This window comes from Leiobunum rupestre, chromosome 7, assembly GCF_980474605.1.
Source record: "Leiobunum rupestre chromosome 7, qqLeiRupe1.1.hap1, whole genome shotgun sequence".
Classification (NCBI taxonomy): domain Eukaryota; kingdom Metazoa; phylum Arthropoda; class Arachnida; order Opiliones; family Sclerosomatidae; genus Leiobunum; species Leiobunum rupestre.
In genome coordinates, this window is record NC_143390.1 from 3218798 (window position 1) to 3246215 (window position 27418).

General features: G+C 33.8%; 1 protein-coding gene across 1 annotated transcript; it reads left to right on the forward strand.

Annotated features, from left to right (window-relative positions):
- The first annotated feature begins 5043 nt into the window (after positions 1–5043).
- Positions 5044–23919, forward strand: LOC149933910 (uncharacterized). The gene is made up of 5 exons (XM_090153352.1): positions 5044–5101; positions 5144–5230; positions 21999–22207; positions 23280–23542; positions 23609–23919. Exons 1-5 carry the CDS (start codon positions 5044–5046, stop codon positions 23811–23813), a joined length of 822 nt encoding a protein of 273 aa, XP_090009478.1. The 3' UTR covers positions 23814–23919.
- The last annotated feature ends 3499 nt before the right edge of the window (positions 23920–27418 follow it).

Below are 27418 nucleotides of genomic sequence, written 5' to 3' on the forward strand. Positions count from 1 at the left end.
ATCCGGTGTACAGACTTTCTAAAAGTGGTTAACCCATGGCATCGCACAATAATAACAAATCGGAGGTAATCTAAGTAGTCGATCATACATGCGGGTGTAGTTGGTAGACTCGTACCTCCTCAGTTAACCTGCATTAGTTTTGTTTAAACATATCTTAAAGTTTCATTTTAAAAACAAACTAAACTAAATTGCCCTACTATTTAATCCAATTAGTAACATGACAAATAAACGATTTAAATAGTCAATTTATACAATTTATGTTCCAACCTTATAAGATTAACCCAACTATTTCGAGCTCGGACAGGCTTATCGAGCTAGTAATGATTTATTTAATAATCAGCTAGGCTAATGCCTTAATCAGGTGGCCGGTGTTACATTGCGTAGGAGGGTGGTGGCAAGCCCTTCATGCCACGTGAGCCAATTACATGCTCCCTACACTAACTATAACCGTTAACCTCTACAAGTTTTTTTTGGAAAGGGGAATCGAAGAACTAGGGGAAAAACCCCTTTAACCATAGAGAACTGGCAAACTCTATGCAGGAGTAGTTCCGAGTTTGCACCCAGGGCCACACGCTGGTATCAAACCCGGCTCCTCTTGCTACGAGGCAAAAGCGCTAACCACTCCGCCACTGATGTAATGTTAAAAGAGGGCAAGATACTAAATATTTGACCAAGTTTAGCGTAATTATGGATTTTTTTTAAGAAAAAGGCGTAAGGGATAAATGCATTTGCTATAGTACAACAATAATTTGTCTGCTTTTAATATAGAAATATATAATGTATGAAAATTGGAAAGACTTTTTTTGCAAACATAATAATGAAGAGGAGCTTCATGCAACTATCGACCCATATTCTTAGATACCCAAATGCATTCTTGAAGTCAAACCATTGTAGAATGATTTAAATTAGTTGGAAGTTGTAGGAAGTCAACTAGCCAGGGTGAGATACGGCCACTCCCAGGGCCGTCTTAAGGCATGGGCTAAATGGGCTACAGCCCAGGGCCCCGGCTAGGTATAAGGGTTTAGTTGGTAAATTTTATGCTCATTTAATATTACGTCTAAAGTAATTTGACTCATCGCCACATCGCGTATCATACGGTACCTACCATTTCTAAAACCTAACAGCGAGTCACTGTCAGTAAAAATCTTATTTTCAGTAGTCTTATCTAATCTTATACTTTTGAAAAGTTTTGGTTCGATTATTGTGTAGTTAAATTTAGACAACGGACATGCAAAGGCTGACCGTTGGGGATCGCAAAGGTCTTAAAAAATAATTTAGCCCACGGCTCCAAAAGGTCTTAAGACGGGCCTGGCCACTCCGAACGTATTTTACGAGACCTTGAATAAAGAAAGTTATTTTTAGGCTCATGGAAAGATTATTTAGTTACATTATCCCAACATATCAGCTTTCTAAGTCTATCAAATTTTAAATGAACTCTATTACGCCAAACACTGTTTGGTACTGTTATTCCGTACAAATTGAGGTAACTCCAAAACTCCTTTGTCCGAACACCAAGAAAGAGTATGTATCTTAGGTAAATATTTAGACTATCTTATAACCTCTTTGGCACACCATTTCTTGAATGTGAACAGTTAAAATGATTAAGAAGCCGGATTTTACGGTGTCCATAGTAAATCCGCCCTCTCCATCTGCAATGATCGCAAAAACGTTCCGTTAGGCCTAGGCTTGCCACACTTATGCAGTTTTAGTTAAGTTTTTTATTTAGAATTTCTAACAGTAGCCCGTGAAAAAAATTATTTATGTTTGAGTAATTACTCTTACAAGATTAAGTAACACTACTCAACTTTAATAAAAACCTCGTTCTCAGGTTTCAATAAAATGCATTTTGGGAGAGATAATTTTTAGTTAAACGTGGTGGAGATGGAGTTAATGTCGTATGCCAGCCAACGAAAAGCACGTACAGAATGTACGGTTCTAATCGGCACGCACCGATTTATTAAAAAAATCGTTTTAGTTATTTCTCGATTTCCATGGCTAACGGCATACTTGCAGTCACCGTTCCAAACCTTAATTACATGTACTTTGTGGGAAAAGGAAATTATATGTTCGTAAAAAACTCGCTTACTGACGGCTTAATGCAAAACCGAACACGACAAGTAGCTTTGCAGTGTTCCAAGTTTCTTTATTTGTTCTTCTTTTAATTATTCAGTCATTAAATATTTTTGGAAATTTACTTATAAGAAAATTCGTTACCTAGTGGTATTCCTGTCTCAACATATACTAACCTTGCGTTCTTAGGGGCTCTATTCCACATAGCACTGGAGAAAAACTGCTTTTACAAATGGACTCCATTAGACAATTTGTACTGAATTATAGTCCAATATTGCACGAGGTATACATTGACGTGAGTACGCTTTTTTGCTCTTATATCATATTTTTTTACATATTTGTATTATATTTTTAATACTTATTTATGATGTATGGGTTTTTATTTTAATATTTTAAGACGCTTGTCTTGGATAAGAAAAGGTAGATATAAAGCCAAGTAATTTAGGTAATTTTTAGTTCCAAAGAAGACTTATTATGTATTTATTTGGTACTTTATGGAATTAACATTATTTTTCAAAAATCAAGTTTGCAACACCCATGTACAACCATTTTCTTTTCAGTATTGAAGAATTCATTTTAAACCTATAATAGTTATTTTTATGGGTTGTAAATTAAGTGACAACGCTGTTGGGGCCTTATTTATTTAAAGATCTAGTTTATATTCTTATAAATATTCATTGTAGCGAAATTGAAATTAATGATACATCATGTTTGAATCCAATTCTCTTTAAATTTAATAATTTTAACCAAAACGGAATAAATTTAAATGTAATACATTTTAATTGGATCAAATATGTTATATTTAAGATTGAAATTTTCGAGAAAAGCCACTTTGGGATACGCCCATATTTTGATACAATTTTATTATCAAATTTGATCCAAAATTTTCGTTATGACATCGTCATACTTTCCCATCGACAACGTTAATATTTGGTTAATATTTCGTTTTGTCGTTGAAATAACGTTTTCTGGTTTTTTATTCATCCTTTAACGTTAATATTTAATAAAATATTCACCAGTTTTCATGTGTAAAATGGAGTATAAATATTGACTTGAAATTAACACATTTTCACTAATTTTATCAACGGTGGATTTTAAGCAGGAAATCCACATTTTCATTTCGTTTTGCTTTTAACTATTTTTACTTACCAGTTTTCATCATGCGTAAAATTGAGGAAAATATTAGCTGTAAATTAACGTCATTTTGAAAAGACCATAAAGTATATAACCACGGCCTCTTTTCTTAATGGGTTCTGATATTATGACTACTAAATAACATTTGAGTAAACCTTTCAATGCTTATTTCCCAATATAATCACAAAACACTCGGAGCAAGAGTAGAAATCATCTGGTTCACCGATGGGTCTAAGACTCATTCTGGCTCAGTTTCTGGAATGTATTGTCTTACTAGCAATTTCGTCTTCTATGAAAGCCTTGGGATTATGCTAGCGTTTTTCAGGCGGAAATTGCCGCTATCTGCTTCTGTGTTGACTTTGGTCTTAAAAAGAAGCTTCATGGCCAGGTTTGAGAAATTTATTCGGATAGTCAAGCGGCCTTTTAGGCTCTCAATCTGTTTAACATTTTGACTAAACTAGTTTATAACTTTTTGAATCTCCTCTCGGAGCTGGGCACCAACAACGTAAATCTTTTTCGGGTTCTTGGACATTAGGTGTTAAATGGTAATGAGAAAGCGATGTCATGGCCAAGAAGGGGGCAGAGGCTGGGTTCTTTGGTCCTGAACCTGCCGTTCCTATCTCGAATTCTATGCGTTGGCTTGAGATGGATGTCCAAAGGCAGGCTAAAGAGTTTATCTCGGGCCCCTCTAGAGAGAGAACAAAAGAGTTGCTCTCGCTCTCCAGGCCACTGCTTACTTAACAGACGTCTTTACATGATTGGAATCAATGATGATACAATCTGTTGGGCTTGTCGGGTTGAGGAGGAAACTTCCTCTCATGTACTTTGTAGGTGCGATAATTACGCGGCCTAAAGGTTCGAGCATCTTGGTATGCATCAGTTGGAAACCTCTGATTTCTATAACATAAAATGCCAGCCAATCAGATTCTCCATTTGGTGTCGGAAATTGGGCTTTTTAAGCACAATGAACCACTGGTCAAAGTGTCAGAATGGGCACACCTTTCGCCTTTATCCACACTCATCAATAATAATAACCACCGCCAACTTTGATGACGCACTGTTCTATAGCACGAACAACACGTCATTGAAGTTGGCCGTGGTATTAAAGATGGACCATCACCGTGACTAAGTTAGAAAAAGTCGTGGGTTAACGCTAGGAGGACGGAAAATTTCCATTCGAAATTATGAGGTAGACTGGGTAGGTAGACTTGGCAACGTTAAACCATTTAACTTTATACAATAAAGACATCTAGCAGAAATAGTTTGACCGTAAGAAAATATTTGTGTCTGCTAGTTATTGGCACGCCACGTGTTTAAATAGTTTTTACAATGAAACAAGGAAAAGCGTTCAATTTAATTTTCCAAGAATAAAACTACTCTGTTTTTCCAAATGTAAAAAAGAGACAAATAATGGTAAATATATATGTATTGTTTCATGAGATATTACAATATTTTGCCACGAAAACCAAACCTTCAGTTTCCTCCAATATTTAAGTTACTAAAACAAAGAAAAACCCGTTACTTCTTCTTATTTCGAGCGTCTAGCAGACGAAATTATATGTAAACGCATATATGTTAATATTGAAACACTGCCTGCCGTAAGATGGTGCTGCAGGCTTAGGTTAAAGTTTTAGATCGAGCTGCGATATCGTAGGTGCGACGGGGCTAAGGTTACTAGAGACATGCGCTAATAAAGGTGTGCCAGCGCGACCGGTTTGGGTCAAGTGCGCAATAGAGGTAGTCTTGACGAACAGCCCACACCCCTTAAGTTATTGCACCGGATAAGAATTATTAGTTTGGGGTGAAAACCCAGGAATATTTTATTGTTATAGCAGTACTATGGATCAAAGCCATGAGGAGTATTTGGCGTCCAATGTCTTCAATTTGTCGGACAAAGGTAACGATGTATACCTTTTAAATAGTATTTTGAAAACTGCAGATATAGATACTGTAATTTCCAAGTTTATATCAAATGATATCCTAGTCAATGAACATTTGCCCATTAATAATACACCTCCACCAATATGTTCAATTAAATTTACGTGCACAATTTACTCTATTGTCGATATTTCGAAGAAAGATAAAAAAAATGCGAGGAAAATGGTTTGGAATATTTAAGTGGGTGGGTAGCTAAAAAACACTACAAGGCCAACCCAGAATTAAATTTAATTGATCAAAATAAAGTAGATCACGATTATCACATTCTCTCTTGAGCAAATTTTTGGAAAAAATAAAAATTTAAAAAAATACCAAACATATCTCTGTCTAACGAAGAAAATATAGTCAAAAACATAAGTGCCAAAATATTTGAAGTTGAAAATAAATACCCTCTATATATTCTCAAAACTTTTGTCAAACTTAGAATCTTTAAACAAATTAACACTACGAATGATGAAGCAATTGATGGAAAGAAGAAAAGGTGAAAAAAAGGAGCAAAATAGTTAATTATATTTTTTGTTATTGTTTTAACATTTTTATTGGTATCATTACACTGTGATAAGCATTATTTTTATGTGATTTTAAATTGTTACAATGTAACCGTTAATTTTATTATTCTTTAGTATTAAAGATACTAGTTGCTATCCATTCATGTAACCTATTCATACGTGTAATGAAGGCGCTAAGTATTATTTTTCCATGTATTATGACATGCAATATGTATTTTAAAAGTCATTTAACTAACAGTTCCTGAATAAAAATCCAAAATTTTTTACCTTCCGAATTTTATTTACGACATAAAATAAACACAACTTTTAGTTTGTCTGGCCAGCTTGTTTCCCTACGTTAGAAATTAGAACGTTATCGGCAGTGGTAGCCGTACGGTAGACAGGGCCAACCCAGTAACGCGGACCTCGTCTCATATTCGCTCTCTCCGAGGGGCTAACCACTTCTAAATTTTCTGTACACGGATTACGTAATCAGTGATTACTTAAAGCATCATAGTGATTACGAGTGATTACGGTAATTGGGTCGATTTCGGTGATTACAGTGAGTGCAGAGCTATTATTTTGTGATTACACCGCGAGTACAATCGAAAACAGAACGTTTACAGCGAGTACAAGCTAACACATAGCGAGTACAGCAGTTTAAGATCGATGAGAGTAAGTACGTTTAAAGTGATTACGAATTGATTGAACAAAATTGAATATAAAATCAATTAGATTTATCAATAAGTTAAGGGGCTGGTAACCTACGAGGCATATTTTAATTTATAGGGGCGATAATTTGGCTAATCATTCCCCCGGTGTAGCTTCGGCGTCTACTTCGCATTCCTACTATACCTAACTATGGGAAAATTGAAATTTTTTAACAAACCGCTGTACCATTTTACCTAGGAGGATTCAAGTGTACCTGGAATAGAAATTTGTATTCCCTTAACCAATACCTCGCGGTTCGTCTACGGCTGTCGCTGGGGGAGCAAACACTTGGACATAATGTTTTGAGCGCCACCTACAAAGCTTCAGAGTAACCTAGGAGTTACCAAAAGATTCGTCTGCTAGACAGTATTTCTAACTTTAACGGTTTTTAGTTTGGGTCAAATCGAAGAAAGTTACTTGAAAACTATATAATTTCAAAATAAATTGATAAACAATGTCCATTTAAATTTAAAGAATACCAACTTTCATTAGTCTTGTAGCAAAAACTAACCGCTACAATTCAAACTAGAATTAGGAAAAAAACCTCAACATGTTGTCATAGTTCACTAGATGGCTCCGTTGTAGTTATATTTAAAAGGGTTTGAGCCTTTGAGCAGCCTCTCCCGTGGCCCACCGAATTCTTATCCAAGTACACTTAAATACTCCTAGATTTTACTATTGGATACATGGTAAAAGTGTGAGAAAAGGTATCCTCCAAAAAATGATTTAGAACTTTAACCTTTGTTTTCTCAAAACTAAGTAATTTCGCAAGATTCGTTCGAGCGAGTTAGTTTTAACTTTGCACAGCCGACTTGGTTAGTACCAAAATATATGTGATAAAGTTCTAAAATGACTTACAATTTTATTTATCTAGCTAGTTCTTAGACTTGTTTTTAGATTTAAATAAATCATTGTCAACTAATAATCAAAATAAATAGAAAGAAATCCTGTACCTTACAAACGACTATATGTGAATAATTATGCGACTTGTCTCGCTTCAAGTTTTTCTCGAATTTTGGTGCATGTAAGGCACTTGAGAGTAAATAAACACGGATTTATATTCGCGGAATTAGCCATACAGTTTTTTTTCCTCCATCAAACTCAACCAGCCGAAGTTTAAAATCTTCACAAGAATCACAACGATAATGGAATCTATTTCAAGGGGAAGAGTTCAGCTTCCTAATGTCGAAAATATTCTGATAATCAAATTACCACTAATACGAAAGTAAAGTAAAAGTAAAAAGTGAGGTGGCGGAGTGGTTAGCAATTTCGCCTCGCAGCAAGAGGAGCCGGGTTCGATCCCAGCTTGTGGCACAGGGTGAAAACTCGGAACAACTTCTTCTGCGCAGAGTTTGCAAGTTCTCTCCCCACTGGATTAAGGGGTTTTCCCTCGAGATCTTCGGTTTCCCCTTCCATAAAAACTTTTTGAGGTTAACGGTAATAGTTAGTGTAGGGAGCTGTTGGCTCGAACGCGTGGCATGCAGGGCTTGCCACCACCCTCCTACGCATTGTAACCCGGTCACCTGAATTAATGGCTTCAAAAGTCGCTTGCTGACTTATTCCTAAGGTGGTGCCTTGGGAATTTGCCTAGCTGATTATTATTAAAATGCAACTGCACAGAGTACAAAAAGATAACAAAACGATTACAGCAACCTAGGTAATGGTTACTCTTACCAAAAATTGAGTACATCATTTTAGAAATTTTGTAAACTGATTACAGTAAGTGGTTAGCCACTCGCCTCTCTAACTCTCTCGCTTCTCGGAGACGGGGTGGCCGTAAAAGCAATTCCCATTCGACACTACCACCGAACGAACCAGGTTGCATTAGCCGTACGGTAGACGGGGCCAACGCAGTAACGCGATCCTCGTCTTAATTCCCCTCTCCATCTCTCTCGCTGGAACAACGACACCTACTACATCGTCACTAGACCAATACTTTTAACCTCCCTTAGGGAAGGGCGGTAAAAGAGCATTGAATTGGGAATAGTTCCGCTAGAATTATTTAGGCGCGTTCAGGAGTCGTGGTTTCCCGAAACAAATTCTGAAATTTGAAGTCACGGCACTCAGTCGTCAACTATATCATTATACGGTGGCGCCATCTATCACTTTCAAAGTTTACTTATATCAGTTTCAAATTTCCGCTGACTCAAAAAAAGTTGTATAGGATATAGTTCCCGCCGATAATAGCGGATGGCGCCACCGACCAATGATAGAGTTCTCAATTTTGAACAAATTGTTTCGCGGGAAACTGTAATTCTAGAGTTACTATTCCCAATTGAGTGGGCTGGTAGCCCGTATTGGGGGAATACAGTTTCCTATTCCAGGATACGGCTCATTCATATTCCTAGGTTAAAGGGACTTTCAAGAGACCCTCTAGTCAATTTAAAAACGTCATTCGTTCGCCGTTCGTTGTGACGCCAAAGTAACGACCGAATGACGTATTTCATAGCGACTATGTCTTTATTGAAAGTCCCTTTAACGGATGTATTCGTTATTGCTAGAAACGTACTTACAAATAGAAATTATTAAGGCAAAGGGACGGCGATAAGATACAAATGAACATCTAGCTCATATAATCTTAATTATATTTATTGACTATTGTTTGAAAAGAGCATGTGTTAGCACTGTCAGCCAGACTGGAAAATTATGTAGAGTATAAGTTTTAAAATGCTTTCTTAATGGAATTGAAATAGTTGGCAGTTTCCATGTATTTAAATAAAACTATTTAAAAGTTAAAATGTTTTTCTCTGGATATCCCATGGGGTATAATTTAATTTATATAAACACCTCATTTTAATAATAAAGATTTTTTAAGTTGCTTAGGTATAAATTTTAACATCTCAATTAAATAGTTTGTAATACAAATTGGTTAAATATTTGTTTAAACTGCGACACATTGGTCGCCACAGCGTTTTTAACTTATTTAAACTCAATTAAATTTGACTCAAAGACAAGTCAACTATTATATTTTGTTAAATTAGGAATTAAGATATATTTTTATTGTTTGACTGTCTCCATTACCTATTAAAATACTTTCAATTCATTGTTATAGGTTGAAAAAATTTAGCATAAAAGCCTTTTATTTACTAGCTAATATTTCAGTATGGCATATAGCACCACAGGGTGGGCAAAATAAATCGATATCAGTGTTTTTCGCAACAACTATGTATTATAAAAGTACAAAATTTTCAGGGGGTATTCAATGACTAATAATCGTTGTAAAATTTAGTTTTCACAAAAATCGGAAATATTTCTTGGTTTTAGAAAAAAAAGAATTAACCGGTAGGTTGCAAACAGAACAATGGAGTAAACCACTCACATAGATTGGAAGGCTATCAGCAAAACTGGTTTTCGAGGCGTGAAATAAACTAGGTGGCCTAAAGGTAATGCACAATATCTAGATAAAAAGTAAGTTTATACTCTAAAATTCGAAAACAACAGCATCGCTCTTCTGACTATATTTATTCACGCCTCGAAAACAAGCTGTCCCGTTAGGATTATTGATTCATGCGCTTTCTTAGGGCCTTCCACTCTTTGCAAGTTGGTTACTCTATGGACAGAACCTTTCAATGAGAAAGTGAAAGAGCAGACTCTAAAAGGTTAGAATAAAATTGCTTTTGTTAAAATCTGCCTATTTTTCACTGAAATATGAGGTCATGAAAAAATAAGTTGGTCGTAGGAGGCAATAGCTTTTTATTCCATTTATTTTAATCGGAGATTAGCAAAAATGTTTATATGTTGGAATTAACCACTTCGAATTTAAAAAAATTACATTTGCCATTTTTAAATTAAATGAAGAATAAGCGTAGAACTAAAGTCAACTGTTTGGTACTCGAAAAAACGCTGCCATTTTGTATTTTAAGCTTTACCACTACGAAATAAAATCATTATTCAAAATTATCAATTCAAGTTAAGAATGTCTCGTTATAATTTGCAGCAGCGCTCCCGAATGCTTGAGCTGTTTATCGGTGTAAGTAATCGGAACAGACGTACAGTAAGCCAGTTATTTAAAAATTGTTTTCCCAACTGTAGCCGTAGTCACACAACAGTTCTCAGAGTCATAAGGGACTAAAACAATTTCGGCAACATCAATCCGAGGTTCCGTTGACAAAGCCGGAAAAACTTTCACTTGGAGGACGTTGTCCTTGCGTACTTCGTAGCATATCCTTGATCGAGCGTCAGAGTTGGGGCAAATAGCTTCGTCTGGACAGTACTAAACTGTCACCATTATCATCCTTACCGAGCGGCACTCCATCAAGCACTACACAACGGAGCCATGCAGCGCCGATATGAATTCTGCAACTGGCTTAATATCATGGCTGACGGAAACCAGTATTTAGTGCGTCTTTTGACAATATCCGATGAGTGCACTTTCTCAAGAGATGGCCCATTTAACCACCAGAACAATCATATATGGTGAAACGATAATCCTCACCACCATTAGCAACAGTATCGCGTCCATGTGTGGACTGGTCTAGTAGAAGATAGTTTTACTGGTCCAATTTTTTCTACCGTCTCGTCATAATGGACAGAACTACTTGGCCTTTCTTCAAAACGAGGTAGCGGATGCATTGGATGATCTTACCCTGCATAATTTCAGTCGTCTTTGGTTTCAGCAACGAATTTCCAAAGCGATAGATGGGAAGGAATGGACCCGATCTTTGGCCTCCTAATTCCCCAGACTTAACAATTCTGGGTTTTTCTTGTGGGGCTTCATAAAAGACCACGTATACCGTACGTCTGTTGCCACGGTTCAAAAGTTACGCGAGATAATTGTCTTAGCATGTCGTCTTAGTAGAAGGAAAGTGAGGGTGTGGCTCCGATCCTAGGATCGAGGATCCAGAATTTAAGGGGTGAAATGGGGGTAAAATCGTCGAAAAGTCAATGTATTTAGGGTATTTCTCGCGACGATTTGTTTTCTCATATATCAACATATTATGTTCAGGCCCAACTTGTTTATTTATCTACGCTTATCTCGAAAGCCACTTGAACGTATATCTTATCGCGTTTTATCGTACGGAATAAGTTGAAATGATGTAAAAATTGATAACCTAGGCGGCGCGCGCGTATTACCCGGGGGACGCGGTTAATTTGAATTTAAGAGTGTTTTGACGTGGGCGGCGCGCGTGCGTGGATTTTGGGTGAGAGATAGCGCGCGCGTTCGTGGATTACCTGGGGCGCGGTTTTCGCGGTGCGGTTAATTTAAATGAAAACATGGATTTAAGTGTTTTAAAAAGTGACGTCATGGAATATTCGAAGTAGTTGTTAAAGTGACGTAGAATGGAAATATTTTTAAACTTCATGTACCCAAAATTGGACCTCAAGTTTTTTTCTTTTAGGTGAATCTCTATGGGAGTTTAACATTACAATAAAGCTAATAGGTCCTGTACTTATGGTTCGAAATAGGGTACATAGGGCCAGTAATGGTGACTTTGGTCGCTTTTAGGGTACTTTCAGTCCGTTTTGGTCCATTTTTGGTTACAAGACGTGTGAGGGGTTAATGAAAATAAAAAAGCTCTCGACTAACTCATTTCAAATGGCTATACGAAAACGTTAAATTACATTCCGATGTACAAATATATATTATATACTCTACGTTCAATACGTTTAATGTAACAAAATACAATTCCGATATTCAAATATTTAAAAATACTTAATTAATGTACTAAGTTACGTTTAAAAGAACCTTTTGTAACAATTCCAATATGTAAATATAGGTATAAAAAAAACCGATAAAAACAACTTGCCTATATTTTAAATACGGTAATACTTGAAGCTACATCATGGGTAATTGTTGAAACGAATATCTTCATTACGCATATCAACCTATATTCCTCAGGGCCGGCTTGTTCGACGTTATCTTTGTCTCTGCTTATCTTTATGTCGAGTGATTCAATACTTTAAAGTGATAAACTGTTATATAAGACGCGTATGGCATTGGGTAGTGGGGGTTTTTCCGGGAATTTTCCCGCAAACGAGTGCGTTTACCGCGTATATTTCCGTACAAGGGCGTTTTCCGCGTAGTTTTTCCGCGAATGAGCACGTTTTTCGACAGACCAGCGAGTTTTCACGTAGTTTTCCGCATTGGGGATCTTGTTTCTTGGTATGTTGATGAAAATTGAGAAAAATTGGGATATACTGATAAAATATTACTCTGGTTGACGGGAATTCTCGTCACTGCTTATCTAATGTATAACACCTTTTAAGGAAAATAAATTTTTGAGACAAGGCTGCCATCTATAGAAGCGTTTTAGAGTTCATTGAAAAATCTATTTTTTTTTAAATCATCATCTCGTTCCTAATTGCCTTTCTATCTCTTCAATTTTAAAAGTATCCTAATTAATTCTATATTTTTAACATTAACAAGTCTCCAGATTATACCAACTTTTAACCAATTTTTAACAGAAATTCCTAAATTATTCTAATTTTTACCATAAGCCAACTAAATTTCAAAACTATTGTCTATTTATGAAAATTTAGTTTTGTACGTATTTTGAATCGTTTCATTTTTATCCCTAAAATGGGTGATTTGTAGGAAATTTATATTATTTTTATAGGCTTTACGATATTTAAAGTTAATTTATAAAATTTATAAATGAGTTTAATTAAATTAATTATTAAGTTTCGTTCGTATATTGAATCGGTATTTATTTATAATAATTTTTTCACCTAGATTAATATTTTATCCCACACACTCTCGATCCAGCTCCCTACTATACGTGTCCATTTATAAAATCAAAATTGAACTATCATGAATAATCCATATAAACGTAAAAGACGCGGACGTCTTGAAGTCCAAGTTTCATTTCCACTGAAATAGAAACAACAAGAGGAAAGGGTCTTTCTGGTGACCTAACTTTTAACATTGCTGGACGTTTATATTTATTGGGTTCTGTTACTTATAGTCATATGGATTTCCATTCATTCGAGGAAGTTAGTGAAATAGTGGAAGAGTATAGTAAAACGTGGTTAGATATGCAAGAAATAAAAGAGCATTTGGACGAAATGGAAAATCATTTAAAAAAGTGGGAATTGAAGTTAGAAGAAGCTTGTCAAAGGGAAATTGTACTGAGAAATAAAGTTAAAGATATAAAAACAAATACAATTGGATTGAAAATATTGCAAGATAGTTGGAAGGGAACAGAGAAGTTAAGGGATAATATTGTATGTCATTGATTGGCTGTTAAATAAAATAAAATAAAAAATATAAAAATATAAAAATATAAAAACATAAAAATATTAAAATTACTAATTTTTAACAGAATTTCCTAAATTATTCTAATTTTTACCATAAGCCAACTTAATTTTAAAACTATTGTCTATTTATGAAAATTGAGTTTTGTAGATATCTTGAATCGTTTCATTTTTATCCCTAAAATGGGCGATTTGTAATAAATTTATATTATTTTTATCCGCTTAACGATATTTCAAGTTAATTTATAAAATTTATAAATGAGTTTAATTAAATTAATAATTATTATCTCTGCTTCTCTTTATGTCAAGTGTTTTAAATAGCGATATGAAAAACACTTTATTTTTTAACTACGTCAGGGAATATTTGACAAATGTCACGAGTGTTTTGATTACCAACGTGTTTTAAATAAATCGGAAAATTTGTGGATAATGAATAAACAATTCCGAACACTAATTGCTTCATTAAATTATGCATTTATTCTTTAAACAATACCTGAATTTGAAATTATATAACATAAAAAAATAGTTTAAAAATAAAACTATATCAAGGTATTACACTCAGGTAAATTTTGTTAAACACTAGTAACTTTTTTTTTGTTACACACTAGTCTCAATTCCATGTGAAACTCTTTCAGTTTCTTTAAGTTCCTTTGGAGTTACAAAATCGAGTTTTAGAAATACAGTTTTCCTATTTAATTAAATATAAGTATTAAAATTAGACCTGTATTTGAAATTATATAACATAAAACTAATGTTTAAAAATAAAAATATATCAAGGTTTTCAAATCAGTTAAAAATAATTAAATTAGATGCATTATGTTTATATTTTTAACTTAACTACAGTAATGTTTTAAAAGCAAAACTCAATTCTACATAAAATAAAGATTTTTAAAATAGACTATTATAACTAGCGATAAATCTATTTTAATAGATGCTTTGCTGACATCTATAGCCATCAATGGAAACTATTATACAAAATACTAAAAGTTTCAAGTGTTATTAAAATTATATTTGCTATATTATATTTATGGTATGTACTTGAGCCAATAAGGGTATTTAAAATAGCTTAATATAGAAGTAAACACATTACTACGATAAAAACCGCTTACCTATATTTTAATTACGGTAAATTAAAAATACTTAATTAATGTACTAAGTTATGTTTAAAAGAACCTTTTGTAACAATTCCAATATGTAAATATAGGTATAAGGATGGGGAAAATACTAAAAGTAAGTGGTTTTACTGATAAACTCTAAAGGAATTTAACTTTAAAGGGTATCTTAGATTATTGTTTTTAATTTTATTCAAGTTCAAAACCTATTAAGAGTCCTTCAAATTAATATTTTCTTCAAACTTTCAATTCGTTATAATTTGAATTTAAATGAAAACATCATGGATTATAGGTGCGTAATCTACTATTTGACCGAATGGATTAAAAAACAAATACTTAAAATAAGTGGTTTTACTGATAAACTCTAAAGGAATTTAACTTTAAAGGTATCTTAGATTATTGTTTTTAATTTTATTCAAGTTCAAAACGTATAAAAAGTCCTTCAAAGTACTATAAAAGGATTTTATTTATAAACTAAATTCATATTTTCTTCAAACTTAGAAGCTAGTTTGTATGAAATACTTACTAATACCTGAAAAATGGACTTTATCCCTTTTTAAATTTGATAAAATACATTTCCGATATGTTAATAAGTAGAATAATAATATACAAATTCCTTTTTCCACTTTTAATACGGCATAACACAACTCCGATACGCAAATATAGACAAAAAATACTAAAAAAAACTCTTTACTCTACGTTCGATTCGTTAAAATACGTTTCCGATACATAAAGAAATACTACAAAATTTAAAAAGGTAGAAAAATACTTCACATTAACCATTATGAATTTAATCTTACAACATCCTTTCCGTAGAGTAAAACATATTTGTTCAGAGTCTACTTGTTTCCTCGTTATCTTTATCTCATGTTTTAAATAGCGTATGGAATAAGTTAAAAATGTATTGTAATGGTGTATGTTAAAACGTTGTAGAACAAAGTGTAAAACATATGTTCAGAAAATTAAAAATACTTAATTAATGTACTAAGTTACGTTTAAAAGAACCTTTTGTAACAATTCCAATATGTAAATATAGGTATAAGGATGGAAAAAATACTTAAAGTAAGTGGTTTTACTGATAAACTCTTAAGGAATTCAACTTAAAGGGTATCTTAGATTATTATTTTAAATTTTATTCTAGTTCAAAACGTATTAAGAGTCCTTCAAAGTACTATAAAAGGATTTTATTTACAACTAAATTCATATTTTCTTCAAACTTAGAAGTTAGTTTGTATGAAATACTTACTAATACCTGAAAAATGGACTTTAGGCCATAACGTCGACGCCGTTGCGTATTGCTAGATTTGAACGTGGAGCTAAAGATACATGTACTATAGAATAAATTAAAGGGGAATAATTTTAGTAACCATTAATAAATAATTACCTATACGGCCATATGAACCCGCAGGTACCCTAATGCTTATATCCGTTTCAAATAAAATTCCTATTTAATTTATTCTATCAGTAAAACCACTTACTTTTAGTATTTTTCTCATCCTTATAGCTATATTTACATATTGGAATTGTTACAAAAGGTTCTTTTAAACGTAACTTACTACATTAATTAAGTATTTTTAATTTACCGTAATTAAAATATAGGTAAGCGGTTTTTATCGTAGTAATGTGTTTACTTCTATATTAAGCTATTTTAAATACCCTTATTGGCTCAAGTACATACCATAAATATAATATAGCAAATATAATTTTAATAACACTTGAAACTTTTAGTATTTTGTATAATAGTTTCCATTGATGGCTATAGATGTCAGCAAAGCATCTATTAAAATAGATTTATCGCTAGTTATAATAGTCTATTTTAAAAATCTTTATTTTATGTAGAATTGAGTTTTGCTTTTAAAACATTACTGTAGTTAAGTTAAAAATATAAACATAATGCATCTAATTTAATTATTTTTAACTGATTTGAAAACCTTGATATATTTTTTTTTAAACATTCGTTTTATGTTATTTAATTTCAAATACAGGTCTAATTTTAATACTTATATTTAATTAAATAGGAAAACTGTATTTCTAAAACTCGATTTTGTAACTCCAAAGGAACTTAAAGAAACTGAAATAGTTTCACATGGAATTGAGACTAGTGTGTAACAAAAAAAAAGTTGCTAGTGTGTAACAAAATTTACCTGAGTGTAATACCTTGATATAGTTTTATTTTTAAACTATTTTTTTATGTTATATAATTTCAAATTCAGGTATTGTTTAAAGAACAAATGCATAATTTAATGAAGCAATTAGTGTTCGGAATTGTTTATTCATTATCCACAAATTTTCCGATTTATTTAAAACACGTTGGTAATCAAAACACTCGTGACATTTGTCAAATATTCCCTGACGTAGTTAAAAAATAAAGTGTATTTCATATCGCTATTTAAAACACTTGACATAAAGATAAGCAGAGATAATAATTATTAATTTAATTAAACTCATTTATAAATTTTATAAATTAACTTGAAATATCGTTAAGCCGATAAAATAATATAAATTTATTACAAATCGCCCATTTTAGGGATAAAAATGAAACGATTCAAAATATCTACAAAACTCAATTTTCATAAATAGACAATAGTTTTAAAATTAAGTTGGCTTATGGTAAAAATTAGAATAATTTAGGAAATTCTGTTAAAAATTAGTAATTTTAATATTTTTATGTTTTTATATTTTTATATTTTTATATTTTTTATTTTATTTTATTTCATATTTTATCTTATATTTTATTTAACAGCCAATCAATGACATACAATATTATCCCTTAACTTCTCTGTTCCCTTCCAACTATCTTGCAATATTTTCAATCCAATTGTATTTGTTTTTATATCTTTAACTTTATTTCTCAGTACAATTTCCCTTTGACAAGCTTCTTCTAACTTCAATTCCCACTTTTTTAAATGCTTTTCCATTTCGTACAAATGCTCTTTTATTTCTTGCATATCTAACCACGTCCTATTATACTCTTCCACTATTTCACTAACTTCCTCGAATGAATGGAAATCCATATGACTATAAGTAACAGAAAACAATAAATATAAAACGTCCAGCAATGTTAAAAGTTAGGTCACCAGAAAGACCCTTTCCTCTGGTTGTTTCTATTTCAGTGGAAATGAAACTTGGACTTCAAGACGTCCGCGTCTTTTACGTTTATATGGATTATTCATGATAGTTCAATTTTGATTTTATAAATGGACACATATAGTAGGGAGCTGGATCGAGAGTGTGGGGGATAAAATATTAATCTAGGTGAAAAAATTATTATAAATAAATACCGATTCAATATACGAACGAAACTTAATTATTAATTTAATTAAACTCATTTATAAATTTTATAAATTAACTTTAAATATCGTAAAGCCAATAAAAATAATATCAATTTCCTACAAATCACCCATTTTAGGGATAAAAATGAAACGATTCAAAATACGTACAAAACTAAATTTTCATAAATAGACAATAGTTATGAAATTAAGTTGGCTTATGGTAAAAATTAGAATAATTTAGGAATTTTTGTTAAAAATTGGTTAAAAGTTGGTATAATTTGGAGACTTGTTAATGTTAAAAATATAGAATTAATTAGGATACTTTTAAAATTGAAGAGATAGAAAGGCAATTACGAACGAGATGATGATTTAAAAAAATAGATTTTTCAATGAACTCTAAAACGCTTCTATAGATGGCAGCCTTGTCTCAAAAATTTATTTTCCTTAAAAGGTGTTATACATTCGATAAGCACTGATTATTATTTATTTATTATTTAATATTTTATCAGTATATCCCAAATGTTTCTCAATTTTCATCAACATACCAAGAAACAAGATCCCCAATGCGGAAAACTACGTGAAAACGCACTGGTCTGTCGAAAAACGTGCTCATTCGCGGGAAAAACTACGCGGAAAACGCCCTTATACGGAAATATACGCGGTAAACGCACTCGTATGCCGGAAAATTCCCCACTACCCAATGCCACACGCGTCTTATATAACAGTTTATCACTTTAAAGTATTGAATCACTCGACATAAAGATAAGCAGAGACAAAGATAACGTCGAACAAGCCGGCCCTGAGGAATATAGGTTGATATGCGTAATGAAGATATTCGTTTCAACAATTACCCATGATGTAGCTTCAAGTATTACCGTATTTAAAATAAAGGCAAGTTGTTTTTATCGTTTTTTTATACCTATATTTACATATTGGAATTGTTACAAAAGGTTCTTTTAAACGTAACTTAGTACATTAATTAAGTATTTTTAAATATTTGAATATCGGAATTGTATTTTGTTACATTAAACGTATTGAACGTAGAGTATATAATATATATTTGTACATCGGAATGTAATTTAACGTTTTCGTATAGCCATTTGAAATGAGTTAGTCGAGAGCTTTTTTATTTTCATTAACCCCTCACACGTCTTGTAACCAAAAATGGACCAAAACGGACTGAAAGTACCCAAAAAGCGACCAAAGTCACCATTACTGGCCCTATGTACCCTATTTCGAACCATAAGTACAGGACCTATTAGCTTTATTGTAATGTTAAACTTCCATAGAGATTCACCTAAAAGAAAAAAAAATTGTGGTTCAATTTTGGGTACATGAACCACTTACGCGCTAATGATATTAAAATGAAGTTTAAAAATATTTCCATTCTACGTCACTTTAACAACTACTTCGAATATTCCATGACGTCACTTTTTAAAACACTTAAATCCATGTTTTCATTTAAATTAACCGCACCGCGAAAACCGCGCCCCAGGTAATCCACGAACGCGCGCGCTATCTCTCACCCAAAATCCACGCACGCGCGCCGCCCACGTCAAAACACTCTTAAATTCAAATTAACCGCGTCCCCCGGGTAATCCGCGCGCGCCGCCTAGGTTATCAATTTTTACATCATTTCAACTTATTCCGTACGATAAAACGCGATAAGATATACGTTCAAGTGGCTTTCGAGATAAGCGTAGATAAATAAACAAGTTGGGCCTGAACATAATATGTTGATATATGAGAAAACAAATCGTCGCGAGAAATACCCTAAATACATTGACTTTTAGACGATTTTACCCCCATTTCACCCCTTAAATCCTGGATCCTCGATCCTAGGATCGGAGCCACACCCTCACTTTCCTTCTACTCGTCTTGTCACTCCAGAAATTATCCAAGACTCTTTTTGACCGGTCCCAGATGTGTATCGCAGCTGGCGGTGGTATAATTGAAGCACATTAGTAAACTAATTTGGTTTTTCGAAATTCCAAGTGGTTAATTCGAACATAGGAACTTTTTTGCCAAATTTCGATAAGAGTAAATGAAAATACTGTTGCCTCCTACCAGCAACGTGTTTTTTTCATAACCTCATATTTCAGTGCAAAAAAAGGTGGAATTAAACCAGACCAAGTTTATTCTAATCTTATAGAGTCTGCTATTTCAATTTCTCTTGTCTGCAACCTACCAATAAAAAGTAAGTTTTTCCAAAACCATGAAAAATGCCCCGATTTTCGTGAAATTTTTATTTAAAACGATTACTAGTCATCGAATACCCCATCCCCTCTGTATATTTTTTTATATTGGGATACGATAAATTAACTTAATTTATTTCTGATATTAGTATTATATCACTTTTCATAAATCCTTTTTCGTAAAATCTTAAGTTTCATAGCATTTTTTCTACTAAAAAGAACCAAGTCATAATAATTAATTAATTATGTTCAAAAAGAATTGAAAAATAATTTTTATTGTAGAATTGATAGTTTTTATTTCTGAAAAATAATAGAAATAGGAATTGTTTCTGCTGCTCTAAATAAAAATAATTTCACCCAATCTCCAAAGGCAGCAGCATTTAGTTTATAAAGAGTGGAAATGTTTAAACCTTGGGGCTAAGGAAGTTCCAAATAACTACTATAATGCATTCCGTCAAAACGAGTAATAAATCTTTACGTGTTCCATTTATAGGGCCAAACACAAAAAGTAGATGTCATCCAATTTCCAGATGACAAAGTATATTGGACAATGGATCCTGAGGCTAGAATATATCATTACGTTTTATGGCATCTGTCCAATCTCACGTAAGGTTTTCTCGTTATTTCCGAAGTAATCAGCAATTTATATAACTCCGTATTAAAAGCATAATAAAAAAGAGGTTTTTTTTTACTTTCAGCCTACAAAGAGAAAAACATATCAATGTAAGTTGAAAAACAGATCATACCCCCGATGTTCTAATGTTCACTAGTAAAAACAGATCATAACCACTCGTAGGCTTTTTCACGGTCAAACGTCGGGATTACATTTATTAAAAGTAATGGCATCAACGAAAAATTTAAAACTTTATTCATAATGAATATTTAACCTAGAAAAGAAATAGGTTTTTACGATTTTTTGTTCCAATTGAAACGTGTAAAATAATTAAGTAAAGCTACTGCGTGATAAATGTCCTTTAATGGCACACAAATCTTTAACAGAGCGGTAACAGAATTATCATTATTGAAGATTTTAAATATGCGGGACAGATGTTTTGCTGATGGATCTGGCTCAATTAAGTTACAAAAAACATTAATTTTTAACCAAATAGAAATCGGACATCTATTCTCGTCGGATATCGACTTCCAAATTGTTAAAAACCTTAAATTATCGTCAAATATCTCAAGAGTACAATTCGTGGAATTGTCGAATCTACAGTTGCCTGGACGATCAAGTGGATAACGTTGAGGTACTCCTTCCGGACCGAGCGCTGGGAAAAATCAACTGCGCATTGTGGCTAATCTCCTGCATCACCATTTCGTTGGTGACAGCGTTCCTCTTCACAGATATCATGAAGAAGAGGCCTTTGCGAGACCACGCCATTAGGAGGATCGCGGAGAGTCTTTTCATGTTTCCTCAACTTCTAATAAATTGTTTAAGTGTTGTTTCAATAAAAAAGCAAAGATCATATTTATATATACTTTTGTAGGATTAATATGTTGAGACGATCGGTGGGCATTATGTACGAATTGTTCCTGGAAAAAGTGGGGCGGAAGGAAGGAAATCATAGGCGTGTGTTTCTATCACTATGAAACACCCAATTTTTAGCGAACGAATTAGTTACCATACTCACTTTTCAAGCATAAACGGGATTGGGAGAAACGATAAAATAATCTCAACAGTATTCTCCTTAAGTATAAATAAGAATAAGACCATTATAAGGCAAGTAAAGAAAAAATCATTTATAAAAACTGCCGTTCTATGGAGATTTCTCAATAATTTTGTTTCATTTACAGTGCTATATCAATTGAAATATTTTATATAGCTACATTCGTTTGTGAGACATTGTAATCAATTACATAAAATATGTTTTTCATATCCTGTAGCGATGGATATATGTTATCGTAGCCGCACGTCCTGGAGGTTGCTGTTGTCCGGGTGGTTACTTGGTGCTGGAGTCATTCTCAACAAGGCCTACTTAGCCAATTTTAAGGGAGAAATAACCACTGCTAAATTCAAGTACATCGACACTCTGGAAGACATACTACACGCCAGACCAGAGATACAAATGATTTATCGAGATTCTGATGCTAATGTAATTTTAAAAATTCGCTAACATATGATATCGGACTTAAGGGATAGGAAAGAAGCGATATTTTCCAATCGAGCCAGAAACCCGAGGTTTTTTCCTCCAGTGACGAAAATAGTTTGTATCTTAACTGCAGTAGCTTCATTTAAATGACAATAAGAGTGGCAGCGGCTTAGATAATTGGATACCCCTTCATTAGGGATTTCTTAGTCATGCCAACTCGGATAGGAAATGTTGTTTCGCCGGACCAACTTTATTTCTGGTTGGAAATAGTGGAGTTATGGCCTACCTATGAATTAATTGGCTCTTTGAACTAGTGTAGTATTAAATGAGTGATATTGGACCAGGAGCGGCGAACGGAGGGAAGTGCATCTAGAGCAACTCCATTGAATCGGAAATGGTTCTTGGAACAAAACACTCAGAAAAAAACAATATTTTTAAAACATTTTTATCAATAATAATAAAAACATCCGCTATACCATTGACAAGACAAATTAATTTTATTATAACGTTAATCTATTTTCGATTTTCCAATTAGAAAAGAGAAAACTTTACATGTTACGAAAAAAAAACTAATTAACGAGATACATTATCATTTCGGTCCCTTTTCACCTGAAATATTTCCAACCACTCAGTATGGTTGCAAAACAAACATCTCCTATTTTCATTTCAAAAATGTTTTTTCCAATCAAAACATTTGCGGTAAATAATTTTTTTTGCGACTTTTGACACATCCTACAGTAGAGATATTGGCCGATACGCCACTGGCCTACCCAATTTTAGGATCCAGTTTCATCTAGACTTTTTCTCTTTGGGCTCGCTGTTCCAAATAACTTTCGTTAAAACTGGCTTTGAAAATTAGTAGACCGAGATGTATTTCGAATCATAGAGATAAATACAAACGGCTCTAAATTATAAATATTTTAAGACAGTAGCAGAAATATGATTTTGTAAAAACCAATTGGCTTAAATTTCCTTATTTAATGAACACTAAAAATTCGAGATAGCTCAGTCTTTCCTTTATTGATTTTTTATCCGTAATCGTGGTACGATCAGTACATTTTTCCCGTCATCACAGGCGGAAGAGACGAGTCAAGGTATTTTCAAAGTAAACAGTAGATCTAAAAGAATAAATACCAGAGAATGGCTGGCAATGGGAAGTGCTATAACGAAGATGGTTTACATTACTTGGGATTTCGAATATCCCGTTTTACGACAGCACCCGGAAACTTGCCAGAACGTCTACCAGGGACGAGATGAGTATTTCACGTACACGTATCATTTGTTTTTGTCCACAACGCCACGACTTCCGGCTTTCGTCAGAGAGAGAATCGAATATCTGTGAGTACTCCGTTCACAAATTAATCACAGTTTTTAAATAATTTATTTGTTACAATATTTTCATAGTGTTTTGCGGTTTCTGGAAACGAGACAGCGAAGGCCATTCGACATTTGGGAGGAGTTCGGAGAGTATCGATTGGACACCTTGGACAGTCGCATTCCGCCCAAAGCAACAACCGTTTCCTTCTTAATGCCAATTATTGGTATCTGGCTTCGGGGCATCGTCGTCTCAAGCTTTTCCATTTTCGTGGAATTACTTTACCGATACTAGCTACAACGACATAGGACGAATAAGTGAACGGCCTCGGAATCCAAAAAGCATAAAGATTTATTTACCTAACGAGTGATATAAGGCTACTAATCCCGTTGAAGAGTTATAAAAGGACATACTAGCTTAACTATATGGACAAATCATCTAGTCCTAAACTACTGCTACCTTTAGTTGGGTTTAAAATATATTAACTAGTTTATAACACCAGTCTCTAGATAAAAGATCGGAAAATGTAGTAGAGTTATCTTGGCCTGATCTACAGAAATTTATTCGAAGTTAATGTAAAACATAATTACACTTCTCGCCTATATTTTTCGTAACCTTTTCTTATTGTGCCTTTTCATTGGTGGCCAGACAAAAAAGTATGTCTGTTTTACATTGATTTATATAAACCACATCTATTTTGAAATTGTTATTTCATAATCGCTAATTCTGCCTATAAAATAAATATCTTGAAAAATTGCTTATTAAAAATGAAATCGCAGTTGGGATTTGAGTTTATTAAAGAACGATCTTTTCAACTACTTTTCTTGTACTCCTTATTTTTTGACCGTTGGTAGCTTCGTACCTGTATTTGTTAAATGAATAGTATTTCGTAATAAAGTATACAATCGAAAAAAGTTTTTTTGGCTTGCTAGCTTGTCAATTTAAAAAAAAAAATATTTTCCTCTTAATTCTAAACAAGAATATTTTCATGACATAATTTTTAAGAAACTTGATATAGAATGAAAAATGAAGAAATTTTTTCGAATATCGTTAAATATTTTCAGAACCTTCCTAAGCAACATTAAATTAAAAAAATTTTAACTTTAATCGTCAATGAAAATATACTTGTGCGAACAAAATCCAACACCCTGTACGCGAAATGCAGAAAAAATGGTTTTGCTGCACGTTTACGGTCTCCATTTCTGCCTTCATTTACATGTACAAATAGGAACAGTAGCTTTTTCTTATTAAATCGATCGACGATTACTGTAGAACTGCATTATACGTCAAAGTGCCTTGTGTAGTTAAAATAAAATTAGTATTGGAATATTTTGTTGCTCATTTGAAATTTGGTACACGTTTCTTGTTCAATAATAATGTCTTAGAGAGCAGCCTTTCGTTGTTAAAGAAATGCGTTATTTGAAAACTATCCACGAATCGAAGCAACGGCTGGGATATTACATATTGTGTTTTAGTGGGAACGATTTTCAATTTCGTTAGAGCCGGTTGATCTACCGTTTTCGAGATGAACTCCATTGGAACATTTGTACTCAAGTATCAGCCAATATTTCATAAATTATTGATTGCCGTGAGAGCCTCAAATAGTTGGCCTTAAGACACTATTTACCATTTAGATACATTTTACAGGGCGAACAATCCAGAAGAGTGGATGTAGTCCAAATCATAGCTGATGGAGTATATTGGAACATGGATCCTCAACCGACCATTTATCGTTATGTTCTACGGAATGTCCGCAATGTGACGTAAGATAGTTATTTTTGTGTATCCCAGCTTCTCAGGAGTAAATGAAAACGTTTCGTGGCGCATATTTTAGTTTTATAATACTTGAAAATTATACAAATAAACATATTTAAGTAACCCTGGAAGGAATTTTTCGAAATTTACCAACTTAATTGATAAGTGGTTTCATATCGCGTAGCACATATTTAAAAAGTAACAATTAAATTTAAATATTGCCTTCAAGGTTTTTAACGAACAAAGTTTAGATGTGTTTTGGTCTGCTGGCTGAAAGACAGTGGTAAAAAGCTTTTCGTTGTCAAGTTGTAGTCACAAATGTTTGTTTATAAAGTATTATTCCTGATAATCCTATCACTTTTTTTTCAGCCTACAAGCGGAAAAAAATAACACCGTAAGTTTGGTTGAAATATTATAATCAAACATTTTTAAAAGTGACAGGTTTTAGATTGGTTGGCAAATTGAGAATTCGCATTTTTAAGCACGCCTATTGCAAATCGTGAAACAATTTGTCAACACGCGTAATAGGGGGTTTTGGACCCCGCTGAACACGAATCTGCCTGTTGTCAGACCAAATTCGGGCTCCTAAGTGACCAAAAACAAGATGGCGGCCAAAATGGCGCTGAAAATTCGATTCTTGGCTAGACGCGCATTTCTTAACTCTTTCTGCTTCAAATGTGATAGTCTTTGATGTAGAAATACTGTTTATGGACTCCTGAACATTTTTATGCCCTGTCCTATTAAAAATAAATTGCCCATTAAAACAAAATGGCGGACAATTTTGAAATTTTTGGAAAATCGTATAAAGTCGTGTGAAGGCTCTTTCCCGATGGTGTCTGGGGCGCTGAACACCATGGAATAATTAAAAGTGACTACCGATGATTGTTACGGTGCATTGATTAACTTTAATCATTTGGCTTCAGATTATCCAAATCTTGCTACCCGCCGGTTTTACTTTAACAATTACTTTTTCCATGGCAGATGAATATGTTTAGACAAATAAAAAAATAAAACAACTGTAACTTTTATTTACGTTGTGCATTGACAAATCACAACAGCTAGTCGGGATCGTCTGAATCATCCGAATTTTCTTCTTCAACAAAAACAAAGCGGTCACGGTCTGTTCCATTGATACAAATGCCATGGCAGCCGCGGCAACTGGAAGTGCAATTGAGTGAATTGCCGTCTTCATCACGGCTGCGGCGACACTTGCAGGCGTTTGTGGCACACCCTTTCTTGCAGCCGCAAGTGATGAGCGCATTGCAGTTCTCGGGCACTACCTGAAGTGTCATCAAAAGGGGCTTCATTCTCCCACCGTCCTCTTTCCACCCGACGTTTTTGGGATCGGGTAATATGGGCTTAGCCGCATTGGCAGTGTACCACGTAAGAGCCTACGGGAACGAGAAAAGCGCTACTTTAAGTTATACTATTAAAAAAACAAACAAGGGATATTGTATAGGATTTACCTGATAATGAGCGCGAAGTATATGATGCTTCACGGCGTCTGATGTAGGAGGCAAAGCCTCGGGTGTTGCGGCCCTTCCGAAAAGGATTCTCCTTGCCTCATCGGTCGAATCCACGCCAGACACACCGTATAACCTCACAGCGAACTCTTCGGCATTTGCACAGGTGTCTTGCTGGAAAGGTTGCCTGCCTAGCCCAGTCAGCAGATTGTAGTGCTTAACGTATACTGCATAAGCCCGTGCCTTGCCAATTCCAGCAAAGAATGACGTCGTGTCACTTCCAGTGATCGCATGAAAGCCAAGCATTGTTCTCCGTAAGATTTTGAGGAATTTTTCTGAAAACTTCGTGAACTGGTATGTACTTCCTCTGCTTGCTAGTCCCGGACATCATCCAACATTCAGTGCAGTTGATTGACCGAAAGTGATGTAAGAGTAAAACAAATATGTCGGTGTCGCTTGCATATACGACGATTACGTTAGCTGGCTATTTATGGTATGAACAACTATTCTAGTATCAGCCTCCTCATGATTTGAACGGAGAGCCTCAAGGGGGAAATGTGGATTAGTGGATGCAACCATGTCAGTCTCCTCAAACCCGCCAGCTGTCACTAAATCAATCCCGTCAATTGGATTTGCGATTAGCTCTGCTGACAGGAAATTAGCTAATTCAGCCTTGTTTTG

Excerpts from the sequence above, each read along its gene's own strand:
- LOC149933910 (XM_090153352.1), top strand. The coding sequence starts at position 5,044 with ATGGATCAAAGCCATGAGGAGTATTTGGCGTCCAATGTCTTCAATTTG. Across the intron at positions 5,102-5,143 it reads CTTCAATTTGTCGGACAAAG|ATATAGATACTGTAATTTCC; the intron begins GTAACGATGTAT and ends TGAAAACTGCAG. Across the intron at positions 22,208-23,279 it reads ATCGAGATTCTGATGCTAAT|GCGGAAGAGACGAGTCAAGG; the intron begins GTAATTTTAAAA and ends CCGTCATCACAG.